Raw genomic sequence first — 17,588 nt, forward strand, 5'->3', positions numbered from 1 at the left:
AACTGGATTTCGTAGGACGCGAGACAAGGTCGCACCCTGTTCGCTTTAGTCCTTCATTTCGCTCAATAAAGGGACGAAATCGCCGTCGCTGGCAAACGATCTGCAGATACGCCGGAATGTCAACGTCTTCGTCCGAAACAAAGCAGACACTCTCCGTTGGCCGCTCTGTACGCGTCTTTCGTCTCGAACGGGCTGAACTTTCGCACGGCGCACGACAATAGCGACACAATAGCATCGCGCATTCGTACCGCGTGTGCGGAATTATCGGACGGGTCGGTGCGATTGCGGTGGCACTCGGCCGCGGCCGCTTTTCACCGCTGTCGCTGCGAGGAAACGTGATACGGAGTCATGGGGTGTATATAGGTCCGGGGGTGCTTAGGGCTCGCGGCAGCTTTAATCCGTTCATGGGCGCGTCGGCCGGGGTGGAGGCGACGCGTGGCGCGGCGCGACGAGGCGCGGGGTGGATGAAGAGCGAAAGCAACCCCTCGCCCGACGTTGAGGAGAGGGGCAGAGCACCGGGGAGAATGCGCGTTGTATTAAAGCGCCGGCCCTCGCGCAGCGTGGGAGTTAGTTCTGGTGAGGGCGCCAGGCAGCTCACTCACCGAAGTAACCCACCGTCCCAACCCTTCGATCCTCCACATCCCTCGACCTTCGACCAACAAAGCAACCATCCACGGCCGCAACCTCCTCACCATTCGATTCCGTCGTCGCTTTCCGTCAGTCCGAAAAGTCCTTCCGCGTGTGAGAGTAAGGGGCGAGACACCGCCGCCGCGCATCGCAGCTCTTTCGCGGGGATCGCCTCCAGTGCAAACGCGTCGACGACGGCGTTCGCGAGGGTGCAGTAGCGAGCAACCGACGAGCCGACGATCGGGCGAGCGGAGAGAATACGCATCGTGGGAGACAGAGCGAGCAAGAGAGAGAGAAAGAGGGAGAGGGAAAAAGAGAGAGAGAGGAAGATCAAAGGAAAGAAAGAAGGAGAGAGAGAGAGAGAGAGGGAACGTTTCTCGTCGCTCAATGGAACACCGGCGCGGCCGGTCGAGATCGTCGGCGACGTCAGCACGGGAAGTCGGACAACCGCGGGAAACAGCCTTTAACCTTTGAAATACGCCGCGCGATTATAGTCGGAGACCGGACATCATCGTGGAAGACGGGTAGTTAGAGACATAGAAGGAAAGAGAAAGCGGGTGAGAGAAGAGAAGAGAAGAGAAGAGAGAGAGAGAGAGAAAGTGGGGAAAAAAAAAAGAAACGAGAGGGGAAAGTGTGATCGCGCTAGAACGAATCAACGGAACAACCTAGAAGAATCCTCCCTCCGGCGCCTCTGACATCGCGACGTGCTCTCTCTCTTTCTCCGTTCGTACCTTTGGTACCCGGTATAATTCTAGATACACACAAGCACACCCACGAACAAGCGAGTGAGCGAACGAGCGCGCGCGCGCGAGGCATCACACGCCCATATGAACGGCCATACGGAAGCGGGACGTGCAGAGCGACGAAAATGTCAGTGAATGAATATCCCGCCGTGTGTGACCAGACGACAACATACGTGGTATGATCGCACGGGGTGCTGCCGTTGCAACGAGCATAGTCTCTTCCGTGACACGCGTCGATCAAGCAGGGGAGAGAGAAAGGCGTGATGCGGAGACGAACGTCGCCGGAATAGTAGCACCAGCCAGAAACTTGGGTGTTCGCTAAGGGCGGAGCGATAAAAAAAAGAAAAAAGTGCGGTTACATAGAAGAAGAAGGTGAGAGGACATCGGAGGACAGCCCGTCCTTCAGCTCACGACGACAGCAAAAAACCGCGAAGAAGACCACGCAATCGAGAAATCGGGGGAAAGATCGGCGAAGACTGGGCGAGAAACAGAAATAAAAAGCAGACACGAGAGAGGAAGAAAAGAAGAGGGAAAGTAGGAGACAAAGAGGATAAAAGAGAGAAAAAAAGAAAAAAAACAAGAGAGAGAGAGAGAGAGAGAAAGAAGACGAGAAGAGAGGAGTGATAAAATCGAGAAGCGGCATCACGGAACGACGCGACAGCGGAGGATCGAGGGAAGAAAAATCGAGACGGGAGATCGGAAGGGAAAAACTCAGGCACGGCACAGACGCGCGGCGGCGAGAGATCAAGAAGCAAGTATTATCACGTAATGCCCCGCGTAACACTGCACCTCCTGTATCGATGATACCTCGCGTAATCTCTATCTGTAACTCCACGGCGTCTCTCGCGCCTCTTGACATCCTCACTATATATATATATATATATAATATATACATCGGTGTACCTCTCCTCTTTTTCTCTGCCTTTGTTCTACACACCCTGTGTACCTCTGTCGCAATATACACGCTCGTGTTGCCGCCTTCCCGCGTCTCGCACCGACAAACGCGCACCGCTCTCTGCCACGGCAAGCCTTTGCTTTTTGAACGTTTTTCGGGGCACCTGTTGATATGACCGACCTACATACCACACTATTATCCACATTATGTCACCCCGTTATCGCCGTTCGACCGAGTCATCGGATCCGATATGCGGGCCCGAGGCTCGCTAATTGTCACATCCGGCGTGTCGGTTCTGCTCGCGCGAGTAACGTCGCGGCGACGTTCGACGCGTGTCGCGCGCGACGGAGCCGCGATGGTGCGGCTTTTAGAGCGACCCGAACGAATCCCTCCGACCTGGATCATACCAAGATAAAGTGATCCTATTTCTATCCTCTAGCGCGATCATGCGATTAATCTTTTTCCTTCGGAATGCAAAATTGCGCGACGGCAATAGTTACGCTCGAAATATATCGGGATGATTCGAAAGAGAAGAAGGGTACAGTATTTTATTACATCGCGAACGATTCTTTGTAAAATTACGAAAAAAAATTATAGGGGCACATCGCGTAAAGAAACATCGTACGCGATTCTCGACGCTTCGTCGCATCCGTCGAGTGAAATTCAGAATCAGTTTCGCTGCACGAAGCTCGATTTTCACGATCTAGCAGCCGAACGGAATTTCCGACGAGCGCTTGAATGACTGGTGAGCAGGTGTCGGCACTCCACCGCACAGTTCAATTACTCGTTTGATACTTGACCTAGCTACTAGCGTGTATAAATCGAGTTCAGGCGCTAAATATAGCACGAATATTAGAATTTATAAATATAAAAGCAGGAAAAAAAAAGGAACCGCCGCCCGACAATCTCTGTAAATTTTGCGGTGCGATAGTCGCGAATAGATCCGCTCCGTGGTGGCACGCTCCGAGGAAACGACTTCGCAGAGTCACGCTCGCGGCTTATCTCGCCATTACGCGCACGATCGTGGCTAGGGCGAAAACTTAGGGGTAGGCGCGGTTATTTACAAGCACATCGACGATCATTATCGTAATCGCGATCGCCGCTGGCGTCGTGGCTTCGTTTCCGCTTTGCGGGAAACGTTCGGGACGTTCGATATATACGTGAGGAGAGAGGAGAATAGGGATACGTAAGACAGAGAGGTAAAACGGAAGGAAGGGGGTTGGGCAGAGCAGAAAGAGAGCAGAGAGAGAGAGAAAGAGGGGCAAAGAAAGGAAAGGTAAGCGGATAAAGGAAGCAACGCCGAAGGAGAGGGTTCTCTTACGGAGAGAATGGTAGCTTTATCTGCGCACGAAACAATCGCGAGCGTTTAACATGGGTGGCACATCGATTGGTTTAAATGTTGTCCACACTCGAGCACCTTACGCATCTATGAGCACGCACGATGAGCACCTCCGATAACCACCTTCACACGTCGCCAGCACTCTGTTGAATATCCTGAGAAAACAAAAATTAAAAAAAAAAAAAAAAAAAAAAAAAAAAGAAAAATCACCACAAATCTTTTTGTGTTCCTGGCACCTGCGGTTTCTAGGATATCGCACGTTTATTCTCTACTAACGACCTGATTTCAGGACGGTCGGTACAGGACGTGTGCGCTTTATCACGAAGGGAAAGCCAAGGTCGCGGCTACTATCATGGACTACCGAAAGTGAAGCGTATCGATTAGAGGAGCGAGCATAACGCAATCAAATGTCAAACGTGATACACCGTGCGCTCGACGCGGCGACTTATCCCCGATAGAGAGAAACGAGCAAAAGAACGAGAGAGAACGGCCCGTTTTCTTTTCCGAGGGCCTGCGACGGGGAAAACGTGATCCCGGTCGGGACATGCTTGAGAGATCACATCCGATACACAGTCGCACTCGTAACACCGTTGCGTTTTCTATGCAATAATCGTCGCTGTGCCGAAAACACACATCGCCGCTCGTGATTTTTTATCAAGTTTATCCTCGATCTCCCCCCTTCTTCACCCTCTCGGTGTCAATCGACCGCCCAGTACCTCCCGCCTACTCTTTACACACGAACGCATACACACACACACACGCACACATCGCACACATAACGCACACACACACATATCGAAAAATACGCACACATACGTACAGATACTCCATCCTCACAGCTTCCCAGTGTATCGCGAGTTCAAACGAAAAGTCGGCCTAATCCAGAGTCGCTACAGACGTGCCTTTAGATTGGCAGTGAGTAGTAAGCATCTAAAGAGAGCGAACAAAAAAAAAAAGAAATAAAATAAAGCATCGTTGCTGTTCATGTAGGTCAATTATAACACCACGCCCAGCCGTATAATCCGGTACGACGAAAGTGGTGCTACGGAAGAAAGAAAAAGAGAGAGAAATATATAAATATATATATATATATACGTAGATATATATAGAGAGATATAGAGAAGTCTAGAAAAGGTAAAGAAAGTGGGAGAGAGAAAAAAAAAAGACGAGAGGAAGGGAGAAAGAAACCGAGAGTAAAGGGAAGCGCGATTTAAACGTTAATGATTTGTAAAATGGCGGTTTGCATGTTTTGGCTTCTCACGTACGTGGGACAGGGGCTGGATCTGGCGGTGGGTAATCGACCCGTGATCATACAAGTGCAGGACACACAGGGACTGGATTATCGTCATGGAAGCGGTAGCATTAGAAAGAAGAGCGAGCTGAGCAGCTCGGTAGGTAACAACCTGTTGCACCTGAGGTTATATCCTTCCGATGGTCCCCACCGGGACGACCTGTCGAACTGGCTGGTCTTCAACGACGAGCCGCGGATATCCTCGTGGTCGCCCGCGGGCATGCTAATCGACGACATTGTGAAGGAGCCGCGGGAGCTCCAGAACGTGTTCTTCGCCCTGTCGCCCGCCGTGCTGAATGTCCTTTATTCCGAGCACGCGACGTCGCAGCAGTCCCACGCGACCACCGCGGCGGAACCCTTCGTTTACGACGAGGGCAATCAGCTCATTAACGGCCGGCACCAGCAGCAGCAGCAGCTCCATCATCAGCGCGCGAAGAAACGGCGCATAGGCTGCCGACATCCGAAGGGCCCGCTCAGCCTGCCGATACTGGTCTGCGACGAGGCCGGCAGGAAGACTACTACTCTTCAGGAACCCAGACAATCGAATTACGACGATCTCTACGCGGAGCAGAGATTTAACACTGCGACGAAGACTGATCTCGCGCGCGCCGAGGGCGGCACGCCTGTTAACTTATCCCCGAACGGCGGCTTCATCCCGAGGACCCTCGTCTACGAGGCTGGTAAACCACCTGGAAGCAAGCGGAGTCAGATAACGGTCGGACGGCGGTCGATCGACGCGCAAGGCGAATCCCCGGGACACCAGGCTCAAGGTTCCTCGGCGTCCTCGACATCGTCGGCCGGCACGAGCATCGCTTCGCAGCTCATGCTGCGATCCATCCGGGGAAGCATACAATACGACGTGCCGCAGATCGGTGAGTCATATTCTTTCGTTATATTCTACATTTTTACAAAGATACACAATAATTTACACAATTAATTGAATAACAAATTTAAAAAAAAAAACAACGTTATTTAGAAACGTATTATTGCAGAAATAAATGATTCGTGTGTCGTGCTTTTAAATATAATATATAGGCTGTAAAAATTTCTTTTATACGTTTTTATTATTTTTATTAATTCTATTATTATTTTATTTAACACTTTTATAGAATTATCAAAACATATCAGACCGATTTTTCGCGAGTGATTGTAGATAAAAAGTTGACAAGCGTCTGTGGGAATCAGACAAGTTAAACAATTTAAGCTTTCATAACTTCATTTTGAGAATGTCAATACGTTAATCTACTTTAAATGTACTCAATTATCTCTCCGATAACAATGTGTGTGCACATGAAACAGTTACCATTTATGAATACGCTTGAACTTTGATGAAAAAAAATTCTGATTTCTCGCACTTCTTTCTTACAGAAAAATAAACGGATTAAAATGAATTGAAAAAGGTTTATTTTTGTAAAAGAGAATCTAATTTGTAAAACGAGAATGAAACGATGAATTATACTTCGTTCCAACCTTTCTAACTCCAACATTATAATCGCTTACTGATATAAACTAAATGTTGAATAAAGAATTGAATTAAACGTTGAATAGAAAGAAATTCGTTTTAACATATTTTAATTTGAGAGTAAAAAGTAAAAATTAAAATAAAACGGTGAAGATAAAAATCTGTAGAAAGGAATTTCACAACAATAAAAAATGGTGAAAAGTTTTACGATGTCAAATATTACATTGAAAAATGGAATTCTATCAATTTTCTATAATTAATTAATTTTTTTAAACAGTAAAAGCAGAAAAATTCACGAAGAAATAATTTAGATAAAGAATTCGAACGATTTAAAAAAATATATACGCTTATTTCTAAAAATAAATCTAATTATGCTAAAAAGTTTCAAGAGTTTCAACATCGAAAAAGAATTGTATGCATGCACTTATCACATAAATCTGTGTTTGTGGAAAAACACATAACGAATTGCTTTTTAATGAAATATGAGCTAAACAGTCGCATCGTGATACGAATACGCGACATGAGTTATTCGAGCAAAAAGGTCTATAAATCTAAATGAAAAGTGTCGTGTGCGAAAATATAGACAAAGCGCTCCTGCAAATAAAGAAAAAGTGACGAAACTCTGTGTTGTGTGCACGAGCGTGCCCGCCGTTCCTCCCAAATTTATTGATCGAAGAGAACGCCGGCGGCGAATCTGCGACAAAAGGATGACGAGAGGAACAGAGTATACCAGTAAACATCCTTTGCTTATTGGGAAATCTAAAACGTGAGAAAAATGCGTGAAATGTGGAGAATCTTCTTATTGAAAATTTCTTTAAAATACTCACTTTGAAAGGAGAGAGTTATAAAAACGTAGAATAAAGTGTGTTATTTCACCCTATGCCGATCTGTTAGGTCACGATATATAAAGTGACTGATAGGTCACAACATATAAAATGTTAAGTGCCAATTTTGTTATCGCGATAATAATATATTAATTACATCATAATGAAGGTAGTATCAAAATTTATACGCGTTGACCTATACCTTCATCGCACACATTTGGCATTACGTTTACTGCTTAAACCCTCCTACGCTTACAGTGAGATCTTCATATTAATCTGGTAACGTAGAGAATCCACATTTAGTACCGAATATGCGCTGAGTATACAGGCTTTTGAAATGTGCTACCATGCTAGGCAAATAACACAGAGAATCAGTCAACTACAGTTGCAATTAATACCGAACGTGCGATGAAAATACATGCCGCGTTCAGATGCATATTAATATTGCAAAATATTAATATTGCACAACTGCTAATTAATGTCGATTAAATTTACATTAATTTAATTGTCAGAATTGCACAATGAAAAATCGTGCGAAGTTACATATCCGAATAAACGGTTTAAATAATATTGAAACAAATATTTACTCCGATAATATGCGTAACAGATCAAATAAAAAAATATAGAAAATATTCATAGTTCCCGGTCGCTGAAATAATGGAAGTTATAATGGAAGTTATAACGGAAATAATAAACTTTATGAAAACCTAAAAACCGTTTACATCGGAAAGAGATTAAGGATATTTGTTTATTCTTTTATGTTATTTTCTAATGGCGTAATCCGCCATGCGCAATTTTTGGCCGACATATCGGATAATGTCAACGTTTATTTATATAACACTTCTACATTCTATTCAGCATAATGCTGGCTTTTAAAAGCGGATTTATAAAAAGATTCTTGCGATTTTATTTATAGAATGTCCAGTTTCCGAAGATGGAATGGAAAGATTTGCTTGTCCGACCGCGGATAGAATGGGCAGATTTCATTGCATCGATGATCATGTCTTGTGCGACGGCTTTTTAGATTGTCCCACAGGCGAGGACGAAGACAGACAAGCCTGCTTGTTTTACAAAACTGTGAGTAGAATTATTGTATTTATCTCATATTTTCTTCGTACGCACGAAAAATTCCAGTTGTTGAATTTTAGTTCTTTTCGCGAAAACAAACTAATTAAAATGTAGCGATATTTCTTTCTCTTCAATTTTATAGTATATCTTATACGACATATTTTTGTTTTAATCTTTTTAACTTCTAATTAGTCGTTTACACTTAAATATGTGTTTGTAATACAAGCTAAAAAACAGAATCCCGGATATGCTGAAAATATTACAGAAAGAAAAGTTTAAGATGTTTTATCTTCAATAACTATGTTTTCTTTATATTTTTTATCACAATACATTTGTTGAGTAATTCACTTTTTAAAATTAATTATCTGATAATATCTGAATACTTATGTAGTTAACAAGTAAAGTATTAAAGTAAGCAAATAGTAAAATGCCAAAGATAATTAATGTTTTGAACAGTTATTGTCTTTCCCAACAATATCAAAATAAATTAAAAAAAAAAATTCCTTGTTTCTAGAAGAACGCTATTGAAATTTTCATATGTTAATTAACTTGTAGTATTTTAGATTCTATGTAAAACTTCGCTGAACTTTTGAAATGACTTTCGTTATAAAGTTCAAAAGAAAATGGAAGCGTATATTTGCACTAACCGTGGGTGTAATATCAAGAGCCAGTTTTCTAACTTGCCAGTAGTATTTTCCAAGGCTTTGAAGACGGAGGAAAACACAGAGAACAGAATCTTTTGATAATTTACACATCATTTGGTTGCACGTGTGTGAAATAATACGAATGTCGGTAAATTCGCGTTATCCGACTTGCTTTTATCAATGTAATTCCTTGTGTCGAGGGAATATTATTACCAGCAGAACGAAGAGTGAAGTAATATTATCGATATTTTCTTCAGATACGAAAAAATGCATATATTTTTTTATCTTTATAGAAAAGCTACGTGTTAAAAAGATTATTAAAATTACTCTGCATGACTTGTGTCGGAGTAAATAAATTAAATAATGAATATCATATGATAAAGTTATGGATTAAATATTGATATTTAAATTGGAACTTTGTGAAGATGAATTGTATGCAAAAAAAAATCACAGTTTGTAGGTATTTATATTTAGAACAATCTGAAGCGAAGAGGTAAAATTGTAGTGACAATTTTTTTTCGCCAATTTGGAGTCGACCTTTCATTAACGAAAATGTCGAAGTATCAATAGCTACAGTATTGATCTGCAAATGAAAAGCCTCCTGCGAATGAAATTTGAGGGAAATAAGCGGAAAATAAAATTAGATTTTAAAAAAAATTCATTTTAGATAGATTTTAAAGGAACTGCAATTTGAAACTTGATTACAAAGGTATAGTAATAGTGAACTAAAGTTACTAAATTGCCATAAAAATAATATCTTTCCTCGACGCATGTTCACTAAAGAGAAGCAATTTTAAATTCATCAAAGAATGTGTCATGCAATTTTGATCTGTTTTTTTCTACAACATCCTACACAGTTGTTTAAATTATCGCATTATTACTATTGCTGTTATTGAGAAATAACAACAACAATGCTAATATATGCGCCAGTTGTTGTTAACGACCTGTAACCTTTTTACATCTCGTGAAGAGAATATAAAATTGAACATCGCTTGCAAAATTTGTTTTGCAAAATGCAGCTAAGCAAACTCTTGCGTCAATTTGCTCAATTGTATACTCTACGTATTTAACGTATTCTGAACCGTATAATCGATAAGACTGCCAATCACTTCATAAATTATGCACTTCAATTATTAATTACGAATTAATTAACAGTCATTACATAAACGACGCGGAGGAATAATAGTGAAGCATTATGGGCGGCATTGCGGACTCTCACTCTCTTTTCTCGTTGAATCGAACAAAATGATATAATCGCATTCTGGTGTGTTTCAGACAAAAGCGCATTTGGACGTATTAGCGGATGCCATACTACGATGGGCAAGAGGACGCTAATTCCTTCTTTGTTGACGATAAACCTCTGTACATAAAAGTCACAAGTCTGATACGTCTCTACTTCTTTATATATTCATCAATATCTTATATCTTTTTCTCTTACATTAATCTATTTTCCGGAAACTGTTTTTTCTCTATGTTTGGCGCATAGAGACGTTCATATTGAAATCAAACTCAGGGGAACGTTAAGATGAACCGTCTCTCTCTCTCTCTCTCTCCCCCCCTTCTCTCTCTCTCTCTCTCTCTCTCTCTCTCCTCTCTCTATCTCTCTTCCCTTCTCTGTTTCCCCCACAGAAGTGATTATGATCGCTCGACTTAATCTCCGAGGAGACATGGCATGGTTCTAACTACACTAAAAATCGGTTAGCAAGGTCTATCGTAACCAAAATATCCTTACATAAAGTACAAATTAAGGTGTCCGAACTTTTAGAATGTTATAAATAAAGTTCGTAAGAGAGTTATGGCATTTTAACGCCGCTGTGTGTGGCGCACGAGAGTACCCGACTTGGATAATTTCAGTTTTAAGCATCTACTAGCTATACCACAGATGATGTATTACGATTTCATATTGAGCGATTTCCGCGAGATCGTACTAACTCTTTAACGACTTTATTTTGGTACAATAAAGTAATTTTGAAGACTGAGAACTATTTACTTCATTCCCAGAGTAAAACACGCGGCTTCACCGTCGCGCCGAACCGATAGGAGCGTACGATCGTATCGTTTGGCAAGGAACGGGCACGTGTACCTAGAGACTTCCTCCTAGAGTACTTCCTACGAGATTGTAAAAGAAATGTATTCGCGTTCAATCAAACCACTCCGCAAGACGTTGACGCGTAAGCGCGAACGTAATAAAATCAACGTCGATTCGGTCTTCTGGAAGAAACGTCTCCTTTCGCCTTGTGCACGCTCTATGTTGTCATCGATATCTCTAAACGTTTATTTCGAATTTATGGAAAAAAAAATAAACAATGTTCAAATAAAAACAAAGCGAATGCATTCAGCAAAAAAAAAAAAAGAAAAAAAATAAGAAAAAAAACTTTGTGAAGATTGATTGCGCTTCACCGAAAAACCTACTTTGAAATACCGAGTTAGGAATTATTAGAGAGAAATTTATTAGAGAGTTATTTGCTGTTGTATGCCTTGCGTTCTGCGACGTTTATTTACGAGCCTTTATCACACATATTCAGAAATTCACAAATATATGTATCGATATTGCTGTGAAATTGATGAAAATGAATTTCTCCTATGTTAAACATTTGATGTCCAAGAATTATGACTTAACGGTAACATAATAATACATATATATTCCAACTATCACAGGCAGTTTTGTACTTTCATTTTCCATACCAAATCAAATATTTATTATTCGCTAAGAAAATATCTGGTGCTGCGTTGTGTCTTATATTTGTAGAAAGATAAATAAGGAAAAACATATATATGTCAAATACATCAACACACAAAAATGCCCCATTTACAAAAATATATTACTCCTCTTTTCGGGGTTTCTCTATGCGTTTCTACAAAATGACTGTAACGTAAGTAAACTTATGTATATGTAAGTATACTTAACTTATAAGTTCGCTCTCCCTCTCAGGAATGCTTTCATCTTAACAAACGTATTTCGTTGTTGTAATACCTTTTTTATCGCAATGACAATATTTCTCCCAAGAAATATAATATCGATATGCTATATCGTTGCGCGATACGATCATACAATCTTCATTCTATGATCTATATTTATATATCGTATATCCGTCTGTTGTTACAAACTTGAAGCGTACCAAATGCTGGATTGTGAATCTGGATTAAGCAGTATCGTATTCATAGGATTTAAGTGTTTTACGACAAATTGATTGTTTGTCTTATGTGTCGCAAAATCGTCAAATTGCAGATCATTTGTTTGTAGCGGTACTGCTTGCGGCACAACTTCTCGTGGAAACGCTTTTGGTTGAGTATTCGAATCCATTAAAGCTACTACTTTTAGCGGGACATTTTCTGCAACTTTAATATTTCTGTCGTTTATGTATACAGGTATTCGTTGGATACCTGATTCGTTTTTCACGGCCAAATATTTTACAGGTTGAGTGACATTTTGCAATAACATAGCACGAGGCTGATCGTCGGTCACTTTTAAGTACATACATGGCTTGTGCTTTTGCTCCACTGGTAACAATGGTATGCTTCGCATACCATTAGACTGATTAATGCAATCATTAGTGTCGTTGTTATAGCTTTTTATATTGTATGAAGCTTTGGGCTGCACGGTATCTTCACAAAAATGCTGCGCTTGTGACATATTATTATATTTACGTGAACAATGGGTGGAATCGAAATAAAGATATTGTTCGTTGCAACGACATGTATTAGTTTGGTTCTTCTTACAATTTGCGTGAAATGTTTCTTCACATGTGGGTTCTCTAGATTTTTTGTCAGTTTGAACGTTCTGAGAGAAGCTTAACGTTGCAGTCGGTATCATCCTGTTGTTAACATCGTTAAAAAGAATATTTTGATTCTGATCGCGTTCACCGGTATCGCTCGTTTCACGTGTATGCAACTTAGCCTGTCGAGTAGTCTGTTGCATCCGTTTCGTCGACTCTACATCGATATTCAGAAAATTTGCGCGTTGTAAGTAATTAATCGGACAATAATTTGAATGAAGATGTTTCCTCGTGTTTGACGCAATTTGTTCTTGCTGACTTGATTTCTCGGAATATGCATTTGTATCGTATGAAGTTTCAGAAGTTTGCGAGTGCGAAGACTCGTCAAATCGAGAAAATTTATTTCTTCTTCTGCTCAATTCGTCGGAACATATATTTATATCAAACTCATCGACCTGAGACTCTCGCGTATCCTTTATTTCCATCGGTCCACTCTGAAACTCCGACAATTTTGATCGATTACGTGCGCTTACTGTGCTAGGTGTAGCAAGATTTTTGAACATATTTGGAAACTCTGTTTCATAAAACTCGTTGTTAATATTCTGATCTGGAGTTTTGTTAAATAAGTTCATTGTAGACCTCTTATACAAGTCTTCTGGACAATCATCGTTTATTTGAACAGAATGATTGTTTTTGTTAATGATAACGTTACATCGACGGAGAATGGTAGGTACTCGCTTAACATTTTTCACGTTTGCCTTATCGTCACATTTTGAAAGTGTGTCCTTTGATGGATAGTTATCAGTCGATAGCTTTTCATGGAAATAATCTTTTGATAAATGTCCCTTTGCCGGTAACACAGAATCGCTTGTAAAAATCAAATTTTTCACATATTTTGCGTTATCAATGCATTGTGCATTCCTATGATCAGAAATATCGATATGAAAATTATCCTTATTCCAATTACTTTTCGAAGGATGACTAATATGTTTAGATACCCTCTGAGAACCTAAGTGGATTGGATTTTTTTCGTTCACGAAACAAAAACTTGCTGGTCTCGGAAGCTGATTAATACCTGATGATTGTTTCGCATATTGATCGTTGTTCTCCTGATTTTCCACAATAAAGCTATTTGTGTCATATGTTGTAGAAGTATTTTGCTGTGTTGAGCAAGATATAGAGCTGCAAGGTGTTATGCCACTGCTTTTTTGAAATTCCGCATTTTGTATGAAATGAGATTTGTTATTCTTCTGAGATACATCTTGTAGACGAGTTGCAATTGTATGGTTTTCGATACATTTAGGAACTTCAAATTCGACAGGTGAAAATTGTGAAACATTAGAGTTTGTGCACGCTTGATACTCCTCAGACACTGCAGGCGATTCCACGTTTAATTCTTGATTATTTTTTTCACGCAAAAGTTGTAGACGAAAAGTATCAGTATAAGCATGTCTCAATTTTTGTAATGTTGTTGTAACAGGATCTAAAATGGTTATGTACAGTTAACAGAAGAATTAATAAATTAATCATTAACAAGCTAAATCCTAATCATTTTTTATACGTACCTGGTTGATAATTCTGTAGAAAGTTGGATTCAAAATTTTCAGCAGAAGTTATTTTACAAAATTCTGTATAGCGAATTAATGGATCCCAAGATTTACTTTCGCTATCTTTTGAACAACTCTGTTCTATTTTTTTTTCATTCTCTCTATTGTCTTTTGTTTGGTCGGTGTTATCATACATTCTAAAAAAAAATAAGTATTTTATTTTATTATTGTACAATCTACTTTTCTCTCTTTCTTATCTTAGATATAAATATAACATGATTTATGATTTTACTTACTGTGATTGAGTGGTAATAGCTTCCACTTTGTTCGTTAACTGTTCCTTATCATTTTGGAACAATCTCCGCTTGCATATATCTTCTTTTTGAACGGCATATTTCAATTCATCGTTAATTTTTTGTTTTATAATTTTATTTGGATCTACCTTTTGAAAGCCATTATCCTTTCCTTTCTTTTTAATGCACACATTCTTATTTTGGCTATAATATTAACACGTAATCTTTATAAAACACTTTTTATATGTATATTTAAGAAAAAATAGCTTATAATCATAGTAAATGTCATTTAAATCAATGAACATACCACTGTCCCTTTGTTAAATCTGGACTTTGCTCCAGAGTACCCGGTGTCCATTCTAAACTATGTTTTACAAAGCCTTTATTGGGAGATTTTTTAGTTTCATCATCTGATGATATTTCTATTATACATCTATAAAAAAATAAGAAACATATGTAATAGCATTTCAATATATATACTTGAAGTAAACTACTTCACTTTCGAATCAGTAATATACTTACTTTGATTCTGGAGTATCACCATTAAAAAGTTTTAACGCATCAGCATTTAGCCGGGCTTTATCAAATATATTTTCTGATGTCTCTGCTGTAAGATATTATAATTATCAACATTGTCTTTATTGTTTTACTGTCACAACAAATTAATTGCAATAAACATACCTTTCCGAATATTTTTACTCTTTGTACCATTTCTATATATGCCAGCATCCTGAAATAATAATGTAAAAGAATCTATATTTATAATACAGTCTGAAAATAGAATATTATGATCATTAAATAAAATTGCATACAAGTTTTGGTAGAAGTCTGTTGCAAATTCTTGCACGGCCTTGCTTTCTTTGTCTATCTTTAAAGCTTCCCTTTTCCACATTATCCTGAAATAAATTCCAGAGTATATTTTATTCACATATATGAAAATTATTCACAACAATTTATACATGTAAATTACATTTTTCTGTCGCACATATAATAATTTATCTAAAAATTTCACATAAAAATTTTACTGTCTTTTACATGTTAAAGTTTCCTCTCTGGAAAATATTATAAACATTACAGAATTATTTAAACATAGTTTTAATTAGAAAAATGTTAGTTAATAATTTCTGTGAAACACCAGCTACAAGACAAAAGATTCTCACTTGTAAAAATCAGTAAATAATTTTAGTAAACACCACACCACGAAACTAACCTAACTTTGTTAGAATACAGCTATTTATTCGTATTACAAAACCAATGCGATTATTTTGAATATGTAACAATAAACAATAATTACGCAGCAATATCTCTAACTATTCTACGTACATTTAATTATGTAAAGCGTTAATATATAACAATCATAACATGTATCAACAACACACGTGCGACGTTTAGTAGAGATACTACGCACATGTATTTAAAGCTCAAACACAATTCACGTTTACTTTTCAAGGTTATTTTATCATGTATCGAGCCAGATAAATTCCTAAATATAAATTAAAATCTGTTTTAAAGATTTTTGGAGCAGGATAAAGGCTCGAAGAAAGATTCGGAATAATTACGAGACAGAGCGCACATTTACGCCCGCGAAACATACCAATGTCTTCTTGGCTTTCAAGATCTTTGAATGTATTTTGTCGAGCTCCTTTTTCCGTCGCTTTCGGCTCGGTTTCGGCGCTTCTTTTCTGTCGACGATCTTCTGTGTTATTTTACCCATCTCACCAACTTACGATTTTGCGAGTTACTGCGCACAGTCAAACTTCCCAGTGACAAACGCGAATGCTGATGCGTCAATGACGACTACCTTCGTATCTGTTTATTTACCTTCTGTTATTTACCCTCTCTACCACATGGTAGTAGAATCGTCTGTAATTTCAAGAATTCTTGTGTCTGACATCATAAAAGAAAGCGTGGAGAAGGAAAACAATTCGTTATATCAATGTAAACGAGCGTGCAAGAATGAAAATTGATGACTAATATAGAGGAGAGCGTGTTTTTAGAAAATAAAAAATTATTTACATGATGAATAAAAAGGCATGAATTGGAAGAACGTAATTGATTTCTGACAAATATTAACTGTAGTTATTTAACATTATATTACGTGATTTGTATTACTATATTGTTATAGTAATATTTCTTGTAATAACCTATATCTTTCTTACTTCAACAAATTGATAATGATAAGATATAAGTACTTTTAAATAAATTCAGCAAAGAGAGAGAGAGAGAGAGAGAGAGAGAGAGAGAGAGAGATAAATTGTTCAATATCATTCGTACAAACCTACATTACAGTTTAAAGATTAAACACTTTGCACATGGCAAAAGGTACACCTTGGAATTTTTCGTAGAAATATTTATGCATGCTTCTATTAAACTTGATCTATCTAATTGTTGATATTTATACACTAATGCTACAATGAGTAGATTAATTTAAATGGCCGAGTGAATTGGGGTTAAACTATTTGAACGCAGATCAGTTGCAGAGACGGACAAAAGTATGAACAAAATTTACAATATAAATAAAGAAATGTATAATGATTGCAAATAATGTTATTATTATGTTATTAAGCGTATTTGCGAGAATAAGTAAAGAGCAGTGCACGCAGCAGCAAAATCGATTAAGTATTTATTATTTCTATAAAAATTGCAAGAAACTAATTGATAAAAAGTTATTGTGTCAATTAAAAAAAATATAGAACTGTGAATTTAATTTTAATCCTAAAAAAATCATTATTTTTACTACTGCTTCGACAGAAACAAATTTTGCTACATTTATGAATTGTTAATATTGCTACATTAGAGAAAGACGAAAAATAAAAAGACTTTTTTATTCTCAAATCAATTAAAATCAATTAAAATCAATTAAAATCAATCAATTAAAAATGTCTTTATTTTTTGACTTTCCCTAATATATATATATAATGACGTGTGCAATTTTATATGGTTCAATTTTAGACTCTACGTTTCTCATTAGAAATATTGTAAGAAAATATTTGTTTTTTATATATATTAAGTTCTTTGATAATATATTGAAATAAATATTTAAAGATCAATTAAACCTGGCAGATATAATCATAACTGTGCTTTTTTGTAAATGAGTATCGAGATTATGATTTTAAATTGGAAAAAGTAATAATAAATA

At 38.4% G+C, this 17,588-nt stretch overlaps 2 protein-coding genes across 4 annotated transcripts; one reads left to right on the forward strand and one right to left on the reverse strand.

The window, feature by feature from the left end:
- Window positions 1-536: 536 nt before the first annotated feature.
- On the forward strand, window positions 537-11,548 carry jeb (jelly belly). 2 transcript variants are annotated; one of them, XM_067354992.1, is made up of 4 exons: window positions 537-2,121; window positions 3,894-5,767; window positions 8,098-8,258; window positions 10,169-11,548. In XM_067354992.1, exons 2-4 carry the CDS (start codon window positions 4,825-4,827, stop codon window positions 10,226-10,228), a joined length of 1,164 nt encoding a protein of 387 aa, XP_067211093.1. In that variant the 5' UTR covers window positions 537-2,121; window positions 3,894-4,824; the 3' UTR covers window positions 10,229-11,548. The 2 variants fall into 2 exon arrangements, with proteins under 2 accessions (XP_067211093.1, XP_012225562.1); XM_012370139.2 differs by lacking the exon at window positions 537-2,121 and having other exon boundaries at window positions 2,128-5,767.
- Window positions 11,549-11,611: 63 nt separating this feature from the next.
- On the reverse strand, window positions 11,612-16,323 carry LOC105674060 (uncharacterized). 2 transcript variants are annotated; one of them, XM_012370132.2, is made up of 8 exons: window positions 16,044-16,323; window positions 15,262-15,345; window positions 15,131-15,179; window positions 14,972-15,053; window positions 14,757-14,882; window positions 14,453-14,653; window positions 14,175-14,353; window positions 11,612-14,092 (listed from the first exon to the last, which is right to left on the reverse strand). In XM_012370132.2, the coding sequence occupies exons 1-8, from the start codon at window positions 16,161-16,163 to the stop codon at window positions 11,994-11,996; spliced, it is 2,940 nt and encodes a 979-aa protein (XP_012225555.1). In that variant the 5' UTR covers window positions 16,164-16,323; the 3' UTR covers window positions 11,612-11,993. The 2 variants fall into 2 exon arrangements, with proteins under 2 accessions (XP_012225555.1, XP_012225554.1); XM_012370131.2 differs by having other exon boundaries at window positions 14,972-15,056; window positions 16,044-16,322.
- Between the last annotated feature and the right edge of the window lie 1,265 nt (window positions 16,324-17,588).

This window comes from Linepithema humile, chromosome 5 (genome assembly GCF_040581485.1).
Source record: "Linepithema humile isolate Giens D197 chromosome 5, Lhum_UNIL_v1.0, whole genome shotgun sequence".
NCBI lineage: Eukaryota > Metazoa > Arthropoda > Insecta > Hymenoptera > Formicidae > Linepithema > Linepithema humile.

Excerpts from the sequence above, each read along its gene's own strand:
- LOC105674060 (XM_012370131.2), bottom strand. The coding sequence starts at position 16,163 with ATGGGTAAAATAACACAGAAGATCGTCGACAGAAAAGAAGCGCCGAAA. Across the intron at positions 14,354-14,452 it reads GCTATTACCACTCAATCACA|AATGTATGATAACACCGACC; the intron begins GTAAGTAAAATC and ends ATTTTTTTTTAG. Across the intron at positions 14,093-14,174 it reads TCTACAGAATTATCAACCAG|ATCCTGTTACAACAACATTA; the intron begins GTACGTATAAAA and ends TAACCATTTTAG.
- jeb (XM_067354992.1), top strand. The coding sequence starts at position 4,825 with ATGATTTGTAAAATGGCGGTTTGCATGTTTTGGCTTCTCACGTACGTG. Across the intron at positions 5,768-8,097 it reads ATACGACGTGCCGCAGATCG|AATGTCCAGTTTCCGAAGAT; the intron begins GTGAGTCATATT and ends TTTTATTTATAG. Across the intron at positions 8,259-10,168 it reads CCTGCTTGTTTTACAAAACT|ACAAAAGCGCATTTGGACGT; the intron begins GTGAGTAGAATT and ends GGTGTGTTTCAG.